Source organism: Podarcis liolepis, assembly GCF_965112155.1.
Source record: "Podarcis liolepis genome assembly, chromosome: 11".
NCBI classification, from domain to species: domain Eukaryota; kingdom Metazoa; phylum Chordata; class Lepidosauria; order Squamata; family Lacertidae; genus Podarcis; species Podarcis liolepis.
In genome coordinates, this window is record NC_139565.1 from 47,273,357 (window position 1) to 47,296,202 (window position 22,846).

At 41.9% G+C, this 22,846-nt stretch overlaps 1 protein-coding gene across 6 annotated transcripts in view; it reads left to right on the forward strand.

Moving 5' to 3' along the window:
• Positions 1-21,746, forward strand: part of RICTOR (RPTOR independent companion of MTOR complex 2) — a 61,418-nt gene extending 39,672 nt beyond the window's left edge. For 3 of the 6 annotated variants that reach the window (XR_014517221.1, XR_014517222.1, XR_014517223.1), the window contains 16 exons: positions 327-403; positions 508-586; positions 2,048-2,157; positions 2,749-2,836; positions 4,318-4,410; positions 5,342-5,448; positions 6,134-6,363; positions 8,193-9,222; positions 10,610-10,790; positions 11,653-11,737; positions 11,968-12,207; positions 12,531-12,689; positions 13,579-13,702; positions 15,393-15,531; positions 15,629-17,228; positions 17,311-21,746. Coding sequence is in view for 3 of the 6 variants with exons in the window: in XM_083465674.1 (XP_083321800.1) it covers positions 327-403; positions 508-586; positions 2,048-2,157; positions 2,749-2,836; positions 4,318-4,410; positions 5,342-5,448; positions 6,134-6,363; positions 8,193-9,222; positions 10,610-10,790; positions 11,653-11,737; positions 11,968-12,207; positions 12,531-12,689; positions 13,579-13,702; positions 15,393-15,531; positions 15,629-15,697 (2,811 nt within the window). In the remaining 3 variants the exon portion in view is untranslated. Of the gene's footprint in view, positions 1-326; positions 404-507; positions 587-2,047; positions 2,158-2,748; positions 2,837-4,317; positions 4,411-5,341; positions 5,449-6,133; positions 6,364-8,192; positions 9,223-10,609; positions 10,791-11,652; positions 11,738-11,967; positions 12,208-12,530; positions 12,690-13,578; positions 13,703-15,392; positions 15,532-15,628 lie in introns of all 6 variants that reach the window. The other 3 variants (XM_083465674.1, XM_083465675.1, XM_083465676.1) reach the window with 1 other exon arrangement.
• The last annotated feature ends 1,100 nt before the right edge of the window (positions 21,747-22,846 follow it).

Consider the following 22,846-nt stretch of genomic DNA (forward strand, 5'->3'; position numbering starts at 1 on the left):
GCGATATATCACCCAGGACTGGTCCGTGATGTCGGCTTCACTCAGCAGTATATCACTGGTGAAACCACCACTGCTCCTGAGTCCCTCTGCTAGCGACTTCCTCCTGTGAGTATTGCTTGTTCCTCCCTCTGCATCTTTTAACTGCTCAGCTGAGGAGTGTGCAGTTGCTGCTCCCCTCCCAGCAGTTAAAGGATCCCCCAGCCCAGCACTGGCTCCCACCAAAGCAGGGGAAGCACCAGGGATTGGAAGGCCTCCCCATTACTGTATATATTGAAATTTCTTGCTAATTCCTTATTGCCCTCCCTCTCCCTGGCTCTCTCTTTTAGGCAAATCTTCATGCTCTTATTCAGATGAAACCAGCATTGTCTCATCTTGGAGACAAGGGCTTGCTTCTGCTCTTAAGGTAAACACTAAATATGTTACTTCATATGAGAACAAACCAAATTAACTTGCATTTTCATAATCGGTGGACATGTTTATAAACGGTATATGATGATACTTTTTCAGGTTCCTGTCAATCCCCAAAGGGTTTTCCTATCTAAACGAACGAGGCTATGTGACAAAACAAATGGAGAAATGGCAGAAGGTACTTTTAAACAAATCCAAATCTCTCTGTGAAATTCATAACTTGAAATACATCCCTCCTTGTTATGCTGAGATTTTGCTTGGCTAAAGCCAGCCCTTTAGACTTCCCTAGAATGAATGTGCTAGCCCCATCCAATCATGGTCCAGTTGTGTTTCTTCATTCAGAAGGTGAGATAGAGCCGCTTGCATTGCTCTCAGGTCTGTGGACCTGATGGGTTTTTAAGGGTTCCTGAATTTAGGCATAGTGCTCAGCTTCATTGCATCTGACAGTCCTGCTTTTGTTGGGCCCATTATGTATGAGCTACTGGCATATGAGAACTGAAAAGTTAGGCTTACAGGCCTGATCCAGAACCGATTTTCCCACTGGAATTAGATTCTCTTTGGATAACTTTTGTTTCAAACTGTACTTTATACAGCTCTGTATCTAGGAGGAAACAGCTCCCAGGGAGTTTAAGTTAAGAAGTTGCAGGAAGGAGGATTCCAGGTGTATATTTGAAGATAAGCACTCGGGATGCTTTAGAGGAAAAGGACACGGGGCAGATTTACAGAGAAAAAGCAGCAAGGAGCAAAGGCTAATCTTTGCCCAGAAGTGAAATGTCCACACCAGTTTGCTCTCACCCAGAGCTGCCTTTGGTTAGAAAATGTGGCTGCTGGAAATGATTCAACATAACATGTAGTTTCACCTTTTTTGAAAAAGGCTTTCTGGGCCAAAATTTGAAGAGGTGAATAAATCCTTTGGCAACATATGAAATGATACTTGAATGGTATTCACTTACTAAATGGGGTAGAGATCTGCTCCCTCATGGAAGAGAACTGTACAGAAGTGCTATGGAGAGGAAATTCACAAGTTAGAAATGATTTCCCCATTTATATCAGACAGGTTACTCTGTAAAAATGAGAGGCAGAGAATGTTATAGGGATAATAGGGTTTCAGCCATTTCCCAGCATTGCCAACCGTTATTCTAGAACAAAAGGCTCTGCATCGTGAATTAATTTCTTGCAAAGTGTTTAGCTAAACATCAGAATATCCAAGATCATGAAACAACAAAACATATAAAAGCATAGTAAAACTCCAAACATATTCAAAATTCTGTTAATGGACAAATTAACAATAATACAAAACTAGTAAAGATCAGGTGAAGAAAGATGGTTTTTTGTATATACCAAAAGCCCACAGTTGTAGGAGGAAGGGAATTCCAGAGAACTGGTGCCACAACACTAAAGGCCCTGTTCTATGTAGCCGATCCACTGGGCATGTAAATAAATATCTTCATTCCAAAATAGCTTTTGCCTTTTTAATCAAACGTTTGACTTCAAAAACCTGCAGTGGTTCCCTTGGAATTATGAAAATAAGGAGGTTTTTCTCATTTGGATCACAATGTTGCATAGTACAGTATTATGAATACAAAAATCTGCTGGAGATTTCTCGCTCTCTCATGAGCTCTGTATCCCTTCATCTTAGGAGTACAACTTAAAGTATGTCGATTTGATAGAAGAGCAACTCAATGAAGCACTTACCACATACCGCAAACCTGTTGATGGCGATAACTATGTTCGCCGGAGCAACCAAAGGTAAGCTAAGTTGCAGATGATCTTGATTGGTTTGCTAAAGCAATTGCTACATATATGAGATGACTGTGTGACTGGTTTTTGAAATAGCCATAAGGAATAAAAATTGAAATACTTTATTGTCACTTGTACAACTTGTATACAGTGAGATTACACGAGCACCCCACACTCAGCTCTCTTAGTCTTAATTCCCCTTGTTTACTGACACACACCCACCAAACCCGAAAGTCAGTTGCCCTGTTGTTATCTTTTCATTCAGCAGCCTAACAGTCCACGGATAGAAGCTGTTCTTTACCCTGTTGGTGCGACTAATCATGCTTCTATATCTTCTGCCCGAGGGCAGGAGATCAAGAAAGTGCCGGCCAGGGTGTGAATCATCCCTGAGAATTTTCCTCACTCTCCTGAGGCAACGTTCTTCCACTATTTCATCCAGCGGATTCATGGGACAGCCCATAATATCTTGTGCTGTATTCACCACCCTCTGTAGGCACTTCCTATCGGTTGATGTCAAACCAGCATACCACAAAATGGTACAGTATGAAAGGACACTTTCTATTGTTTACTATGCAAACAGACCATTTTTCTTTCTGGCAGATTACAGCGGCCACATGTCTATCTGCCGGTTCACCTCTATGGACAACTGGTACACCACAAAACAGGCTGCCATTTGTTGGAAGCTCAGGTGAGGAAATTTAATATACCTGATTCAAAATCAAGGTAACATTAAATACATTGCAGCCTTCTTGGAATTGCGCCCCCCCCCCCAATATGTGTGGTTGTTACTGGTTCAGGGTTGTGTGGCATATACGACCTCATTGTGAAATTTGGCTTGGTTTTTTTCTATTTAGACTACAGAAGAGGAATTCCCAGGTCATGCATGCATCTATGTTCTATAAAATAAGCTTGCTTTGGCCAGGGATTAAATTTTCTCACTTAGCTGGAGCACATAGAAGACTCTTTTTCATGGATTGAAATAGTGAGTGAGATGTGTAGACTTTGCTTGCAGAACAGAAAGCAAGAGTTGTAGCCAAGGTAGCACTGAGTAAAATGTCCTGCTAGCACAAGGATTTTCACTTGTGCCGCAGGAGTCCCCCTCCCTGCATACCCCCAAAATTTATGCTAGGGGTTCCCCCAAGGTCATGGCTTCAAGTCCTACATTGGGCAAAAGATTCCTGCATTGTAGGCGGTTGGACTAGATGAACCTCATGGTCCCTTTCAACTCTACAATTCTGTGATCTATGAACCTTCTAAAGCAGATTGGTGGAGGGCAAGGGGGGGAGGTTTGCTGGGCAAGTGGTTGCTGCCCCAAGTACTTTTGTGGTAATCCCACAGGAATTGACCCAAAGAATCATGAAAGGGGCCCTTCTTCAGTGGAACTGCTTTGGTCTGCCTGAGGATCCTATTGCCTTTTAGTCTTTCTTTCTGCATTTTTAGGCTATGAATATTGACTTCTGGGGTAGGGTGCCAAACACTGGTAGGTGGTGGTATCTTCCTCTACCAGCTGTCGCCTAGCTGCAGCCATTCCATAAGGCTGCAGCAGAGAGAGAGAGAGAGAGAGAGAGAGAAGGGAGGCAGGGCCACAATATCAGCTGTGCTGAGAGGTCAGAAACTTTTGGCATCTGCTTTCCTTGAACTGTTTTCAGCTGGAAGGGAATGCACTTTACAGAACACAACTTGTGCATGGATTTGCTTTTTTTCTTCCTTTCTTCATTCTGAGATGCTTTAGCTAAGGACTAGCTGATTGGTTCTGAAATGTGCAAGATACTGCTGTTCTTAGCTTATGTGATCCAATTCTGAGCTGTGTTTTCTCAATTTTGAATTGAAAGAAGAAAAGTATACTGGCTTATTTTTATAGAAATTGAATTACATGTTTGTGTTTTTAAATATTTCTTCTTGAAATGAAAAAAAAGCGCCTTATTTAATGACCAGAGCTGTTATCGTTGTTCTGTATATCTGCCTTTAGTTTTACCATTGGTGCTCTTGTTTAAATGGTTGGTGGTTTTTGAAACATTAGTTTTCAAATTTTTTTATATTAAAAAAACACTAAACCTATTTGTATTTTGCTCTTAGCATTTATGTAAGTTTGAAAAGCAATTCAGCAGATTTGAAGAATGTTAAGCTTCACATTGAAGCTACTTTGTGATTGATCTTTTTATTCTTTAGAGTATTGTTCCTGACCTGAGTTACACTGTTCGTTCCCCCATGCTGGATAAATGGGAAGGGATTAAGCAGCTGAAGGCAGCTCTCTGGGCTCTGGTTAGTAAAAAAATAAAAATAAAAATCCACCATGGTGTTTTCTGCATTTCTGCAACCAAAATAACAATAATGGTTCCCCCAAAGATGTGTTTTTGATTTTTTGATGTTGCAAATTACAGTGGTACCTCAGGTTACAGACACTTCAGGTTACAGACTCCGCTAAACCAGAAATAGTACCTCGGGTTAAGAACTTTGCTTCAGGATGAGAACAGAAATCGTGCGGCGGCAGAGGGAGGCCCCATTAGCTAAAGTAGCACCTCAGGTTAAGAACAGTTTCAGGTTAAGAACGGGTCTCAAGAACGAATTACTGTATTTTCTGGTGTATAAGACTACTTTTTAACCCAGGAAAATCTTCTCAAAAGTTGGGGGTCATCTTATACGCTGGCTACAGCAGCAGCTCATGCAGCAACTCCCCACCAAAGGACAAAACAAAAGCAGATTAAATCAGAGGACACCAAGCTCTCTAGATGAAGCAGAAATACGCTTGAAAATTGGCCCCCCTTTTAATCCAAAAGAGTTCTCAAATTGTAGAAGGTGAGGTACATGAGGGCATTGCATCTAAAGACAAAAGACTCTGCAATGTGGAAGGGAGCATATCAACTCAACCCTATATTTCTAGTCAAATTAACAATCATATTTGTGTGTGTGTGTGTGAGAGAGAGGGGGGGGGATATAAAAGATTTAAAGTCATTTCTGTGAAGTTGGGAAAGTAGGTAGACTGTAACAAGGTGCTATTAAATATTTTTAAAGAAAAGGCTTGAATTGGGTGAAAGAGACTCGGCTGTAGGTATAAAGAAATTTATAGCTTATACTGTATACAAAATATCTTAAGTTTGTTCATCAAGTTCTAATCAATACTCCTTTGTTATATGACATAGTATCAGCAGTATCAGCCAATAGCAAATTTGATCACAAATTATTTACATTACAGGGTAATATTGGATCTTCAAACTGGGGTCTGAATTTGCTTCAAGAAGAAAATGTCATCCCTGATATATTGGCACTTGCCCAGCATTGTGAAGTCCTATCTATTAGAGGGTAGGTATAACATGGTTTGAAATTGACTTTTAAAGGGTTTATAGGATTTTTATTTTGCCCTGGAGTCTTTAAAATGATTCTATGCCACCTGCTGCTTCATTCTTTAGAAACGGTATATAATTTTAAAATGAAGAAAGGCACAACACCCTTTTTATTTTTTAAAAAATCAGGTGACTTACTATTAAAATAGCAAGTTGCTACTTACTATTATGTTAATAGATTTTCTGTGTGACATTAGTTTTGCAGCCTTATTTATGGGTGTGGGTGTTTTGCAGTCATGATTTGTGGAGCATACACAGAAGATGGGGACAAACTGGATGTCTCCTACTGCATTGAATGATAATAATTTTAAGTAATACAGGCATGTAGTGAATGAAATAACACTCATATCTGTTACATGCCTAGTTCTACTCTGCATCCCCTTAGAGAATAAGGCTGCAACCTTATCTAGGAATAAACCTCCTTGAACTAAGTGAGACTTATTTCTGAGTAGACATGTACAAGATTGCACCTCAGAGTTGCAGGCCAGCTTACACAAAGGATTTGTATTTTTCATTTCACATATTTCTAAGGCAGCACAAGTAACATTTCCTGAGGGGAGGGAAAAGAAGCTGGAGAATTGTTTTGGTGGCCTGAATGTGAAATACATATTTGTTTGAACTGGATTTCTGTTTTATAAACATAGGACGTGTGTCTATGTGCTTGGCCTGATCGCCAAAACAAAACAAGGTTGTGACATTCTCAAGCATCACAACTGGGATGCAGTGAGACACAGTCGTAGGCAGCCTTGGCCAGTCGTCCCCGATGACATGGAGCAACTCTGCAACGAACTCTCCTCTATTCCCAGCACGCTCAGTTTGAACTCTGAATCTACCAGTTCAAGGCACAACAGTGAAAGTGAATCTGCGCCGTCAAGTAAGTATGCATAGCAGTGCCAGCACAGCTAGTGAATTCCCTTTGGGGAAAAAGCAGATCATGGGTCTGGCCAGTGAAATCAATAGAATTGTAGAGCTGGGAGGCACCTCAGGGGTCATCCAGTCCAACCATTTGCAATGCAGGAATCTCAACTCAAGCATCCATGATAGATGGCCATCCAACCTCTGCTTTAAAAAGCTCCAAGGAAGGAGAGTCCACAACCTTATGAGAGTGTCTGTTCCACTGTTGAATAGCTCTTGCTGTTAGAAAGTCCTTCCTGATGTTCAGCTGGAATCTCCTTTTGCCTATCCATTTTGAGAAGGCATTAACTTTCTAATCTGAAGGTATTCTGTATTCCTACATGAGCATGATGTACAGCCATACCTCGGGCTACAGCCGCTTCAGGTTGCATTTTTTCGGGTTGCAGACTGCTGAAACCCAGAAGTACCAGAACGGGTTACTTCCGGGTTTTGGTGGTCGCACATGCGCAGAAGCGCTAAATCGCACTTTGCGCATGTGCAGAAGCACCGAATCCCAACCCACGCGTGTCCAGACGCGGGTTGCGAACGTGCATCCCACACGGATCACGTTCGCAACCCGCGTTTGCACTGTGTGCTTAATGGATAAAGACGAGGTTTATAGAACGTGGCTGGGTATCCTTTGATAAATTCAGAAATGGTTGGGCTATAGGGTGTCCAGAATGTCACTTTGCTGATCAGAGGCACTTGGTTTCAGCTGAAAGCTTTCATCAGTGAAAGGAGGGAATTTCCACTTACTCCCCTCCCTACTATACTGTACAGTACCCCAACCCTTTGGGGCAGATTGCAGCTGCTGGGGGAAGGAGAATTGGCAAAAACCTCACCCTCTATATCCTGCTGGTGGAAGCCTCTGCTGGGTCCAAGCGCCTTCCGTCAACAGAGAGACACCACTGGGTAAATCCTCCTTGGAGATTCTATAAAATCTTTTTTAGTTTCAGCTTCAAATGCTGTAGAAAATACTATAAATGTAATCATTTTAGATCTTGCTTTTATCTGGTGTAAATGAAAAATTAAAACACTGATTTCCTTTGCATAGAATTAGATCCATTTCTTCTCCAGGATGATAGTATAAAAGTGAAGATAAAGACTGGACATGAGAAAATTCTTCCTTGAAAGTTAGAAACTCTGATTTAAGATGGAAAACGGGAAACATCAAAATATCTATTAGGATGGTTTGAGTATCACATTATATTTAAAGAGCAGGCTCAGGATACGTTGGAGCTAATCAGAAAAGTCAGGTGTGGAGAGTAAATACTATCACCAACTAGATAATGCGAAGTAATGTCTTGATATAAGAGAGGCACATCCATTTTAGAATTGATTTTAGCCTGCGGCTGTTGCTGGTCTACAACTCCAATCATCGTTGCCGATGTTGACTAGGACAGATGGGAGTTGACGTGAACAAACACTGACTCCTCAACTACGGTATGAAATTACATTTCCAAAAGCACAGTTTGGCTCCTGAAGACCCCTGAATTCATGTTAAAAGGAGAAACTAAGAGCACTAACATGAAAATTTTGATTGCTCAAGAAGTGATTAAGTGTTCAGTACCATTGTTTTATTTATTTCTTTTTTTAAAAAGGCCAGGTTCTGTTGATCTTACATATAACGTTTAGTGGCACATAAAAGGATACTAAGCACACACACCCTACCTAAAATAGCCTTCAGCCATTACAGTTCAGAAATGTACATGCAGTTGGCTTTCATAGGCTTTTCAGAGCTAGTTTTAGTTATCAAATATTTATAGACCAATAATATTTTAACAATGCAAGCTTTTATCTAAATTTCAGGTATGTTTATTTTGGAAGATGACAGGGTTGGCAGCACCTCCACCAGCACGTTTTTCCTAGATATATCTGAAGATGCAGAACAGAATTTCTACGACCGATCTGGACCCTTGAAAGATAAGGATCGCAATCCCTTCCCCTTCTTCACTTCAAGCAGGCTTGTGAAGAACCGCATTTTAAATTCTCTAACCTTACCTAATAAAAAACATAGGAGTAGCAGCGATCCTAAAGGTGGCAAACTATCTTCTTCAGAGAGTAAGATGGGTTTGAGGCGAAATCGTACAGTAACTGAGCCTTCCAGCAGCATGGATTTTGCACGAGGCGAGGACTTCACCCCTATGTTCCGGGTGCCTAAAATCCACACTCTGAAACTAGAGACGTCGTTTGTCGGGAGCAGACACAGCGAAGATGCAGATAGCACTCCAAGTATAGGCGAAAATGACCTCAAGCTTCCCAAAAGCCTCGGCCACGAAAACCACCGGGAAAATGCCAGCCGGGAAAGACTGATAGGAGAGGTTTCTACGCAGACTCACTTCAAAAGCCGCAGCTTGAGTTTCAATACGGATACCACCACGAGTGGCATAAGTTCAATGAGTTCGAGCCCTTCGCGGGAGACTGTGGGAGTGGACACTACAAACGTAGACACGGACAGTGGGAGTTTAAGTACTGTGGTGAGTACCAAGACAGTTAAAACAATCCAGTGCTCAACCCCACAGCCTAACCACCTCCCCCTCTCAAAATCAAATTCTGTCTCCCTGGTACCGCCAGGGTCCTCGCACACCCTTCCTCGGAGAGCACAGTCACTTAAAGCTCCTTCGCTCGCCACAATAAAAAGCCTGGCTGACTATAACTTCAGCTACACCAGTTCGCGAGATGCCTTTGGGTATGCAACACTCAAACGCTTGCAGCAGCAAAGGATGCACCCCTCTTTGTCCCATTCGGAAGCCCTGGCATCTCCAGCAAAGGATGTGCTCTTCACAGACACAATTACTATGAAGTCTGGTAGTCTAGACTCTCGACTGACACCAAACAGGTAAGCACTTCTTCCTCAAGTTTTCTTCATGGCATAGCTAAGTAATGTTCTCACAATTCCAGCTGTTCAACAAGAGAAGAATTACCGTATTTTTTGCTCCATAAGGCGCACCGGACCATAAGGTGCACCTAGTTTTTAGAGGGGGAAATCAAGAAGAAAAAAATCCGCTTCTCCCAGAGCTTTTCGGGGCTGCTGGGGGAAGCCCGGGTCCCTCCCAGCCCCAAAGAGCAAAGAAGTCAAGACAGTGAGTGGGATGGATCCGGCCAGGAGAGGCTACGCGCTGCTATGGCAATTCCCCCACCTCCCGCAAAAGCCCACAGGAGCTGCGCACCCTTTAAGGAGCGTGCGGCTCCTGTGGGCTTTTCTACGAGGAGGGAGAAGGGACTGACTGGCCACGTCAGTCCCTTCTCCCTCCTGGGGAAAAGCCTGCAAGAGCCGCACGGAGCTTGTGTGCGGCTCTTGAGGGCTTTTCCTGCCTGCCCCCCCCCCCCCGGCATTCGCTCCATAAGATGCACACACATTTCCCCTTACTTTTTAGGAGGGAAAAAGTGCGTCTTATGGAGCGAAAAATACGGTAGCCAGGAATTTTGGGTGTGACCCAGAGGAGAGCTGCATTCACAGCCGATGTTTCCTTTGATATGTTTTCCATAGCTTCCACCACCTAAGAGGCAAACAGCCATTCAGTTTCAACTTCAGAGAAAGCTCCAGCAGCATGAGAATTCCAGTTTTCAATCAGTCATGGCCTTCCACATCAGGCAAGGGCTTATACCAGTGAATTTCTAGGGCATTCCTAGCACTCTGATCAACTAGGCTTTAGGGAAAATAGCAAACTCAGGGCTGTTGGATCCTATCGTAAAAACTCCCAGTGCAGGGCTCAAACCCACAACCCTAACATTAAGAGTCTCATGCTCTACCAACTGATTCACAGTCTCAATTCAGGAAGGGCTGCTGAATCCTATCATACAATCTCAGTTGCATTGAAAAACCAACCCTCCTGCTCAAAGCAGTTCACTCTAAAATAATAATTTTAATAATCAGGTGGGGGGTTTTTTGGTTCAGAGTAATGGAAAGATTATCTGAACTATTTTCAAAGTTAGTTTCTGAATGAGAATGGAATACGAGTGTAGAAAATACAGATGATACCAGTCTGGAACTGAACACAAATTTACCTCTTAGAAATACTTTCTGCTGGGAAAGCCATTCATAACAGTATATGTGTTGCTCTCACAGTATGTCTTTAAATTATTAATAAACAGATAATATATAAGAAGGCAAACTGTATACTCACCCAAACTAGCCGTACTTTAAAAATGCTGTCTGTGTTATTACAGAGCAGAGTTGTGATTTTCAGGTTATACTGACTTTGGTTCCCTTGATGCTGTTACAGGTTCATGAGAGCTTTAAGTTATGCATCATCTTTAGATAAAGAGGATTTATTAAGCCCTATTAACCAAAACACACTGCAGCGTTCTTCTTCTGTTCGTTCCATGGTGTCTAATGCTACTTACGGAAGTTCAGATGATTACATTGGGCTTGCTCTCCCAGTTGATATCAATGAAATATTTCAGGTATGTACAATGTATGTAAAATTCAGGTCTAAATTTTCATGCAGAACAACATCAGAATAATGAATCTGAGATGGCATATTCCCTCATGTGAAATCACTTCATGTGAGAGAATTTGGCATCTTAGATTCATTGTTCTAATGCAGGCATGTCCAACAGGTAGATCGCGAACTACCAGTAGATCACTGGACATCTGTGGTAGATCACTGGCTCCCCCCAAAGAAGCTCAACAACTTTGGCTCCCCTAAAGAAAGCTGAACAACAGTGCCCTGCACCCCTAAAATGGGGCTTTTCTTTGACCTGAACTCCCCAAAAAGGGGGTAGATCACTGCCAGTTTGTAACTCTGTGAGTAGATCGCAGTCTCTTGTGAGTTGGCCACCCCTGTTCTAATGAATATATCCTCTGGAAGCTACACTTAGAGAAGGGATTAGCATGGAGTAATTTGCTTAACTTACTTGATCAACTCTAGCACTATTTTTTAAAACCCTTATTTGAAGCCTAAATCCACATATTTACTGGTTATCCATTTATTTCCAAATCAAAACATTAGTCATCATCCTTTTAAGCCCTATAAATGACTTAGGTCCAGGTAATTTTGGGACTGTTCTCTCCCAGATCACCAGATCAGCCTGCCCACTTAATAAGGAGACCTCCCTTTGTGAGGCAGATAATGTGTTTATGACTGGGTTTTACACGTTTCTATGTTTTATGAAAATGGGGTGTTTTTTTTTAATGTAGGCTGCTCTGAGTAGTGAATTTGCACTCAAATTAAATGCTTGAATGAATGGCTATTTACCAAAAATAGAGGGCTTGTTCGCTTTTCTAAAAACTCACCCGTATAATTTTTCACTTCAAATATTTCAGGTAAAGGAAACTCCTTATTTCCAGAAGAAGACCATGCCTTCACTTGACGAACGAGGCGCTAAAGTCTTTCCCCAAGATGCTGGAGGTACCTTTTCCTTTCCACTCTCTTTTGTTCTACAGTGGGGTCTTCACATTTTTTTGAGCCTGTGGGGTACCTTTTGGAATTTTGCCAGTGCCAATTTATTTTTTTGCAGCGCTGACTAATTCTATAGAACGAAATAATTCCCAAAAAGTCAGACGCAGGGTTGAATGGCAAAAGCTGGTCTTCTGCCACACTTATCATTTATATTTCTTTTTCTGTCATTTAATTGGAAGCCTCTCCAGGTGTGCCGAGTGGTTCTTCTGAGATGGTGAAGAGTCCCTTCCAGATGCTTCGCCAGCAAATCAGTCTTACAGAGATAATGAACACTAGCCGCTCGGATGCTTCTCAGTTCCTTGAAAGCATGGAAGACACGGGGCTCCAAGAGCACACGGAAGAGAATTGCCTTTATTGTGTCTGCACGCACATTTTGGGCTACCAGCAAAACAAAGTGAATCCTTCCTATAGTCACACTGGTTAGTACAGCTGGGCCTCTTTCAGTCAGAAGTCTAGCCATTGTTCCTATTCACATACAAGGATATGGAGGCTTGGAGACCTGTTTTGGGCTTTTTATACATCATGGAATAACTTTCCGGAATGTTTCATAGTCCTGAGACCCAGAAACCTACACTGAAATTTAATGTAGGGTGTCATATTCTGCGGGAGTTAACATGGCTATGGTTCACAATTATAATTTATGTTACATTAAATTATCTCAGCTGAAATGAAGCTATGTATTTTTCTTCTTTGTATGTATTCTTTCTTCTTCTTTGTAAACCACTCCATATGTTTTTTTCAGAATTTTCAGACATTCCTTATTCTGACTGGTGTGGAAAGCCCATGCACAATCACTTGGATGTGGTCCCCCATTCCTCAAAGTTTTCTGGGATTTCGGGATGCAGCGATGCTGTATCTCATGGCTCAACCAGCAGCACCAAGAGTACGGATATTGTGATAGGTAAGTGGTTTTGTCATAAGCATAGCAACATGTGACTGTTTTCCTACCTCTGGTAAGAAGTCAAATATTTTCTTTAAGGCACTTGCAGCCTGATTCTGAACATTTTGCATGTGGGTACAGTGGTGCCTCGCAAGACGAAAAGAATCCGTTCTGTGATTCTCTTCGTCTAGCGGTTTTTTCGTCTTGCGAAGCAAGCCCATTGAAGGATTAGCGGATTAGCGCTATTAGCGGTTTTTAGCGGCTTATCTGCTGATCGGATCAGCTGATAAGCGGATTAGCGGCTTAGAAAAAGGGGGGGGGAGGAAAACAACAACCAGGAACTCGCAAGACATTGTCCCATAGGAAATTCGTTTTGCGAAGCACCTCCAAAACGGAAAACTCTTTCGTCTAGCGAGTTTTCCGTCTTGCGAGGCATTCATCTTGCGGGGCACCACTGTATTGCATGAACATGCTCTTCCTCTAACTCAACTTAGGACTGCAACCTTTATTAGGTTTTTCCTAACATTACAACTGCCAAGTAGTTGAAGGTGATGCGTGTTCTCTTAAGGGCCATTCAGCCAGCATTTTTCCACCTTCCCCAACATGTGCTCACACCCTACACCTCTGTGCATGGTGTTTTGGGCTGACACAATTCCTTCATGTTGTCCTCTGTTTTCCCCTATATCTCCTTTATTGCATGTAGAAAGGAAGGTCCAGACCAGGAGAATCCGTCTTTGTTTCTTCTTGCCCCTAGACGTTGACTCCATATGTAGTCTTGAGGAGAAGAAATAACATCTGAGCGAGTCCTTGGCCTAATGGCAGGCATTGTGATGCATGTGTGGCACTTCTCAGTGAATACGCATGCAACTGCCTGTGATTTTGATTCTGAAAAATGTCCTTCCCCCTCAAGGTGTAAAGTCAATCCCAGATGATACCCCTGTATGCCGCATACTACTGAGAAAGGAAGTCTTGCGATTAGTGATCAACTTGAGCAGTTCAGTAGGAACTAAAGGACATGAAACAGGTCTCTTGACGTAAGTAGCACTCTCTTCTCGCTACAATTGTAGCTTTCTGCAAATAGTCTGTCAGCTGTGGATGAGGGAGGCAGAGGAAAGGGGGATAGATGTTGTCATGGAATTCTACTCAGTATTGATCCAGAGACGATTCCAACAGCCTTTACCAAAGGTGTCATGGGCTTTGAAGACACTCGAACTCAGGACGCAAGGGAGAAACATGCTAAGAGGAAGGCACGCTTGGCAAATCCACACCATGATCAACTCCTGCCCGGAAACCAATGTCCCCACTGTGGAAGGACATGTGGATCCAGAATTGGCCTCCACAGTCACTTACGGATTCATTGTTAAAAGCGTGTTTATGGAAGACAATCTTACTCCACTAGGAGGGATCGCCAAAGAAGAAGAAGATAGTTAGCAGAGTAAAAACTTAAACACGTTGCAGGATTCCCAAAAAATAGACCAGAGGCAATTGTAGCTTTACTGCTACTGAAGGCAAATGAGCATAAATGGTCACAAATCCAATACCTTCAGGATTGGCACTATCCATAAGAAATCCAGTTCCAGCAGACTTAACTTAAACTTACAGTAACTTATAATAAGTCTAAACCTTAACACTAAGCATACTATGTACAGAACACCACACCAGAAGGAAGAGAGAGAGAGAGAGAGAGAAGGTGAAACCCAGGCTCCTTCTGGCCTTACTATTATAGTCATCATGACCTTGACTGAAAGAGATAACAGGACCAGTTTAAGCCAGCTGTACTCAGCCTCTCTGAAGGAATAACCCAAACATCAGGAACCTTCTGCTTGTTTCTTTCACACAGAGAAGCTTCCAGAACCATCTTGAATTAATTAGAACAGGAAAGATCTCTACACATCAGATCAATACTTTCTGCACTAAGAAATGCAAACTGACAGATGTAGCCCCCTCAGGCTCCTCACTAATCCTTTGGAGTTGGGAAGAGTGGGGAGGAAGGATGTGGGTGAGCTTCTGGCATCATCAGCTCTTACCAAAGAGGACACAATGAGAATATGTTAGAAATCATTCATGCTGATTGGGGTGGAGGGAGTGGAGACTACCCCATTTGCCAGCCTAGAATCGTAGATGGGTTTGTAGGCCTTGACAATTGTGGCAAAGCCTTCCTTTGAGAGATGGCATTGAAACCGTGACCCATCAGCCAATCTCTTAGCAAAGGTGGTTGCTGAACTTGGTTGTAGAGTTAATAAAATTACTTACCCCTCATGCCTTCAGTAGCTGTATAACCACCCAAGTGTGAGATGTCAGGTTCATGCATTGTCTGTGGTAAGATTGTTGTGGGCGTGTTCGGTTCATATCAGATCTGCTTTTGACACAACAATGTCAGTGTAGCATCTGCAGCAGTTGAATCCAACATCTGGTAATGGGGATATGACCATCTTGGCAAAACTATTTTCCTGCGTCTATCACATGCTTCAGTAATTGTGAGCATATGCCCTTTGAGGTTCGGATTAGACTCGTTTAAGCCTTTTCAGTTCCATATTTGCCTTTTCAGTCTGTATTTTTGTTCCTCTTTCACTTGAATTCAGATTGTTATGTCCTGAGATTTGTCTTCATCAATTTGCATGGAATATCAGATAGCTGCCTCAGCTTCCTTCCCTAAAGGTATTAGGTTTTGATGGAACAGTTAAATCATGGTGCATGAATTGGTTTCTTTTTCTTTCTGATTAGAATTAAAGAGAAGTTTCCCCAAGCATTTGATGACATATGCCTTTACTCTGAAGTGTCCTACTTGCTAGCGCACTGTACATTTCGATTACCATCCCGAAGGTTCATACAAGAGCTCTTTCAAGATGTCCAGTTTTTACAAGTGAGTCAAAGTGAAATCTAGCTAATTCTTGATAGGCTTCTAATACAACTTTTGTCTTTTATGCTAATTTACTAACATTCTATCTCTTTACTTCCAGATGCACGAAGAAGCAGAAGCCGTACTAGCATCAAATCAGCAAACAGCTAACCCATCGGCTGAATCCTGACCCCTTGCTTTTTGTGGTGTGGTTAAATATGAAGTCGCCGGTAGCCTCGGATAATAACGTCTAATTGACTGGGCAGAGAGAAGAGAAGCATTCTGGGTACAAGTAACAGAACCTCTCCTCCATGGAACTTGCTTTCCCATCCATCCATCTGAGCCCTATGGGAATTGTTAAAACAATGAAAGTAGCAATTACCAAGATATGCAAGGAGAACGAAGCACTGAACACTTGCACAGGTTTTCATTTCACTTATTTTGAAACGCAGCATCGTAATAATAGAGGACAGCGTGCAGGGACGTGTTGTACATGGTTGGGGTTTTTTTTACTTCCGTTCAGGACAGAGAGTGATGCCTTTTAAACCCTGGATCTCGGAGCATCTAAGGCTCTATCTCCATTGTCACCAATGGAGCTGCTCAAACTGTGGACGTCAGGGGATTAATGATGGCTTTCTGTGATCTTTTTCCTAATCTTTGTGAAACACTACTTGGAGAATTTCTGATCTCTGAGAGAGGAAGAGAATCCTTAGTAACTTGGGGTAGTCTTAAGTTATTTTATTGTTAAAACAGCAAAAATCCTTATTTGTCTTAGCAGCCGGTCTAGTTTTGTTGCAGTTACATGTGATAATGTGTTAACTGAACCAATTAAGGAACTTCACTACAGTTTGATTTAAAAAAAAAAAAACAAATCACTTCTCAGACCCCTGGGATCAGAATTTCCCTGTACATATAATAATGCATGTTGTTCGGTCGGGTTTTCTACATTAATGCTCATCTAGTATGTAAATTGTCTAAATGTAAACCTTTTAACAAGCATGACTTCCATCAAATAAGGGTGCATACTTTATCAAGAAAAACTAGGAAATATCTACCCATTGCTGCTTTTGATCAGGAAAGAGGCAAGAAAAAAAAAACACCACATTCCATGTCTTTAATTTTTCTCCTTACCACTTAGCTTTGATTATACACGTGAAAGGTTAATTGCAAGATAATACCAGTAATGGTAGTGAAAAGCCTTAAAGGTGCCATGCAGAAATGAACACTCCTATGCTTTAATCCATTGTTCTTTCACAGATCCTTTGCACAGATGATATGATGGTGACAATATATAGGTCAGTTCTCCCCACACCCTTAGTGTGATTCCTAAATTTCTAGAAGTGCAGACTTGAAACGCGTGCATCTTGTCCCTAGACCGAAAGCCCCCCCCCCCGAATCAAATAACTTGATATATGCAAACCTGTACATACAAATGCCCAACCGCTTTCATTACAAAAGACTGACTGTAGTGGATTGAGGTTACTCTGTAATTTCTTGTGTATGAAAATAGTACAGCGGGTCTGTACTGGCAATCATATTATGTCCATCCATTCCCCTCCCCCCATTAAACAAATTCAAAGATTTGCTTATCAAGGTGTAATTAGCTCAGTTTTGCATATTTCTTACCGCAGCTTAATCAGTGTGCTAATTCTTTTTGTGGTAGGATTTTGTTCCACGTTATAGAACGTTAAGGATATAAGGCTATTTGAATTTTTCATTACGCAATCCACTCTTGGTTAGGTTACCTCCACTGCCATTCCCAAAAAATGGTTTTGCTCCACAACACAGGGAAGACTGCAAAAGTTAAAAGGCCAAACCACCTCTAAGAGTTCTGCTTTCCTTAGTAGGAGACTGGCAAGTGCTTACAGCCGACATCTTTTTGTCAAGCTCCTTTTTGCAGTTCCTCGTGAGCCCTTCTTTCGCTTAGGCTCCTTGCCCTTCCTGTACAGGGCAGATGGAAGAATAAGCAGTTCTTGACCTCTGGAAGTTTTGGATACACAGCACCCGAATCCGCTTCTTTTTTCTTCTCCTCCCACATTCACCACAGTGGCTCCTCTGAGAGCATCTTCCCCATCGCACTATGGCTTAATTTTGCCAAAGCCTCTTTCTCCTGGCTCGATGAGCTCAGAGTTCATCTCTAGCTTCCGTGTTTTCCTTGCATTGTCTACACTGCCATTCTAGCCTGCCATTGGGGAACAAATAATTTTAAAGGAACAGGAGTTGTCTTGGTGACGTGCTCATTTTCACTTCTTCTGACTCGATGATGACTTTGGTTCCAAGGAATGCGACACTGGGTGGGGTTGCGGGGCATGTAGAGGTTTTGAGACTTTCTTTCACATACGATGATGGCAGTGGAGGGTGGGGGAGGTTGGTGGTGGGAATAAGAATACGTTACCAGGTTTTTGAAGATACTTTTCCTCCATTTGTTGCCTTTGGAACTTGTTAACTGGAAGGCGACAGGAAGGAGCAGAGGGCCTGTAGAGGCAGTTGTTACCTCCCCACCCTTTAACCAGACGTCTTATTTTCCTTGAGCTGTAGAGGAATGTTTGGAGTGGCAGTGGAGGTTCCTTCTAGGAGTTGGCCATTTCCCCCTTCCTATAGTATTACTTGTTAAAACTGCTTTCATTGAGTCATGTGGCCTTCACTATAATTTAATTGGTAGAACCCTTTTAGGCCTTTGTAAATGGAGGGTTCCCAGCAAAATTAGTTCCCTCAGTTGTTTTTTTTCCCATTTCCATCAGAGCTCTTTGGAGATTTGGGTGGGGGGCTTCAGCTGAATTAATGTCTACCTATTAACCACATGGAATCCATTAATCTTATCTGCCAGTATTTACAGATATATCGTTTGGACTTAAATACAACTCCTTTGCAAAACCAAAATGCTAGCTACAGTAGACCAAATAGTGGTGTAAACCCCAAAGGAGTGATGTAGTACTCATGGTTAAAACAGGACAAAAAAACCCCCAGATCTAATACAGTAGTAGTGAACACTACCTCAGTTAGGATAGAGTAATTAAGACCTATAGATTGCTGACTCCAGCTGGAGTTAATTCATGTACTCTAGTTTACATTTCTGCTTCCATGACAAAAGGTAGCTGAGGCTTTTTTGAAATAAATAAATAAATAAATCTATATTTAACAAAATAAATTGTTCAGGTGGTTAAGCTTTCCAACCCAGCTCTTAAAGAAGGGACATGAAAAATGAATAGGGAAAATTAAACAGTAAACTTGGATTGCAGCATCTACACCCAGAAAATTCACCACTACCTTTTTTTAAGTGCAAAGAACTCTGACATCCTGACCATCACCAAGAAAACTGCAAAGTAACATCAAGTGAATTTTTCAAGTACATTTAAGGAAAGAAAACATATTTCCGTAAGTGTCGAGGATGTAATAATGTCAGTACTGAGTGTTTCATATATGACACCTTGCGTTTACTTTAATTTGTCAATTAATTTGATGTGGCAGAATATATTCTGGAGTGTAACACAATGGGTTTTCATTGAAAAGCTGTGTTTTGAATCGAGTACTCCTTGGCCAGTCACAGTAGCATCTCATTCGGTTGTGTACTTGGACGACCTTTAATCCATCAAGCCAAATGCAAAAGCCCTGAATTGTGAACTGCCGGCTGTTTGACAACCTCATGAGTCTCAGAGATACAGAAAAATCAGAGGGCGGCTGTATATACCTGGTCGGTTGCGTTTGGCTTGGAGGATCACGAATTCTACAGGGTAGCCTAAGTGCTCCTGCACAGGAATTGGGCACCAAGCCAAAACCATAGGAAACGTTCCCAGAAAAGGAAACTACGATGGCTCTTGGGGAAACTCTCAGCATCGCAGTTTGAATTATGTGGGTGGTGTGGACCCCTCATACTATGTCCCACTGTTGCTTTTGCAGAGGGGTGGGAACTGTGGGCTTGGCTCAGTGACTTCTGAGAGATCAGTGCATCCGATCCCTGTAGAAATCCTTCTGCTAATAATCCCCCTTCTGACCTTGTGAGGTACGTCACAAAGGAGATTCTAAGTGCTTCAGAATGGACCCTTACGGTGCATGGGGGACTTGTTTAGATGCATCTATCTCACTCTCGTGCACACACACACTGTCCTGCCCTACTTACTGCAGTAAAAGTTGGACAGAAGGGATTTTAAACAAAGATCCCAAACTTCTCCAGGTCTTTTAGAGGGAAAGGGGAGCATGTAGTATTCTAAAAAGCTGCATTTGAGAGAACACTTTGAATTGACATCCTTTTTCTGCTTTTGTTCAGTGCATTCCAAATATAATTCTGTAGGAATTTTGTTTTCCCCACGACAGATAAGTTAAGAATTAGATACTGGCTGTGACACAGGCTGTTAGATCTGAGTACCTCAGGTTCAACACCTCCATTAATACATATAGCAGCAGCCTGATTATATGATAGGCATAGAAAACCTTTAGCCGTTACTAATTCTCTATGTCTTTAAGAGCTCTGATCATCAGACAAAGAAGTGTTAGCCCCTTGCAATATAGGCTTGGATTCCGAGTTGGTCCTCTGCTCACATAAGCAGGGTGATTTCTGCCAATTCCCTCTCCATTTGCCAATGGCTCTCCCTTCTAGTCCCAAAGGCCCCTCCAACTCCCAGGATCATATTTTTTGAAGGGGCAAAGGGAAGGCAGGAAAGCTCAGATCTTCGAACTCAGTCCACAAAAGATCCAAGTCATATTGTCAGATGTGTGTCGAAAGGCCCATACAGTCCTAAAAAGACCTTGTTCATTATATCCGCCATATGGGCTGCTGCTAATTAGGCACCGTTGGTTTCCATTCCTCTAGAATATTTTCAGTATTCTAGGAAATGGGTTAACACGTTCAGAAGTTTGCTTTCTCCGACACATTCTAGAATACTTGCCAGGCGGCAGAGAATGTCCTTCAGTAACTCTTCGAATAGCAGTATAAGGCAGAAATAAGATTCTGGAAGCATTTTGGTGGCAGCTCAGCTGCTTGCGTTTCTGGCAGCATTCTCTATATAAAGATTTTTCAAAGCTGATTCTCCAGTTGTGAAGTGAATGTAAGTTTCAGAGGGCATGGGGTCCGACCCAAAGAGAGGCACTTCTAAATTTAGGGCTTAACTCTGGCTGAATATTGCCTTAAACATATTGATCCTTTTTCTTTTTCTTTTTTGCTTTTAATAGGAAAAAAACCCTCTTATTTTGAGATTGCCTTCTGTAACAATCCTTGTTACCATACCCTTCCGCTTGCCCTCCTGTGCAGAAAAATGTGACAGGGCATGTGTTTTCCAGTTAAATGTACCTCACTATTAAATGCTGGCTAGTGGTGATGGGAACATGTTAGAATCCCTACTAGAAATTTTCCTTTTCTAGAAATGGCAATAGCCCTGTCTTTGTTTTTTTGTTTCGTTTTTTAGACTTCTCAGCGCAAACATCCAGATTTGCTATGTAATTATCATTTTTTAATTCAGTCAAGAATGTGGTTTTTATTTGGATTTTTTTCTTTTGTAAAATAGTTGGATAGCGACGCCACAGCATGCAGAAATTGCACTTTTTTTGCTTGACCTGCTTGTATAAAATAGACACTATTTAATTTGAAAAAATGTAATTTATGCCAAAAAAAAAGAGAAGAAGAGCGAGAGAACTTGCCATTCTGCCACTGCATAGGTTAGATTAGCACAAAACGCAAGAAGTTTTGAGGGGGAGGGGCAGTATTTTGTAGGTGTAATTTGTGGGTGGGGGGCGGGGAGATGTGCTTGAATAGTGGCTGCCAATAACCCAAACTATGTGTGATGTTAGAGATTATGTAAATTAATCATTCTGAGGAGTGTGAGAAGAGTGTATGAAAAACTTCAAAGCTCATTGTCTCCACCCCATGTGGTCATATTTCCTCTTTTTTTTTTTCAGTTGACAAGCTGCTACATATTTGGAAGTTATATTGTTTGTAGGTCACTGAATGGACATTGAAATCTGATTTATATTGTATACCTGTAACATAGAAAGAAAGAAAAAGTATTTATATATTTTCTGTATGAATATTTCATTGAGCTGTGTATAATTTTGAAGAGGCTTTGTCCCCAATTGGATCTGCCCATCTGGATTCTTGATCTCTTTTTTGTTTCTCTTTCCTTTTTTGGATTTTTGTTTTGTTTTGTTTTGTACAGTGTGTACAGTTCACATCTATGAACATTAAAAGCCTCCTGAAGCATTATCTTATCAAAGGGATGCATTGTTAATAAAATGGACTTTGAACTTGCTCTCTTAAAGTAAAACGCCTGATGTTTCACCTTCTCCGAGCCCCTTTGCACCGTTTGGTGCTGCTGGGTACCAAGCCAATCACCTTACTGCAAATTTAAATAAATATTCCTTTCATTTTTGCAACTCAGGTTTGCCACTGAATTGAGACATTAGCCCTCTTCAGATGTTTGCCTGCCAATGCGCGGAGGAAAGTGGTGGAGGGTGGCAGGTCCTGTCTGTGTCCCTGCTCCCGTGTAATTCTAATTTCATTGAACAACCAAGTAGAGTTGCTAATGTTTAGCATTTGTCTTGTCTTTTGACCTTTTATTCGCTGTGGCTTTCTCCCTACACTCTTCATTTTTAGTTTCGTTTTAAAGCTGACCTGGAGTTTTCCTTTTGCCCACTAGGTGGCATTGTAACCTAATACTACACAAGCTGGCTTACCTGGGAGTCAGACCCAGTGGTCCATCTAGTACAGTGTTGCCCACACTGGCAGGCAGCAGCCGCTCGGGATCTCAGACAAAGGCCTCTCCCTATCTGGAGTTGCCAAGGGTTGAACATTGGTCCAGATGCTCTACTACCCCTGAACCACGACCACTTCAGCTGTAGCTGGGATAATGAATTAGAAAACTGAAGATATTTGCAGTTCCTGCCTTATAAGCACAATGCATTTCCAGGAAATGGTTCATTAGGTGAGTGTTCATATTCTAATGCTGGATTTTTTTTATCTCTCCCCACTCCCTCTCCATGGTTTCTTTCTGAACTCACTACAGCCAAAGGAAATAGCAGGTTTGTCAGACCTCTTGTGCTCACTGATAGGTCCAACTTTTCCATATGATTTGTCTGATCTTGGTTCCTAATCTCTCTCTTTCCCCATGGTTTCTGTTCAAAAATGGCCGATGGTGACCCACAAAGCACACAAAAAAGCAAGGAAGTCGACTGTACAGATAAGTGAATCTGTGGAGTGTATAGCAAGGTTTGGACATAATTATTTAAGTGCGGATTGGTGAGTTTTTGGTTAGCGGGACCTGCGTGGACAGTAGTATGAAAGTTCTTTATCTCAACCTTGTGCCAGTAGCTTCCAGCAGTATGGAGGTCGGAAGAGCAAGAGTAGTCAGCA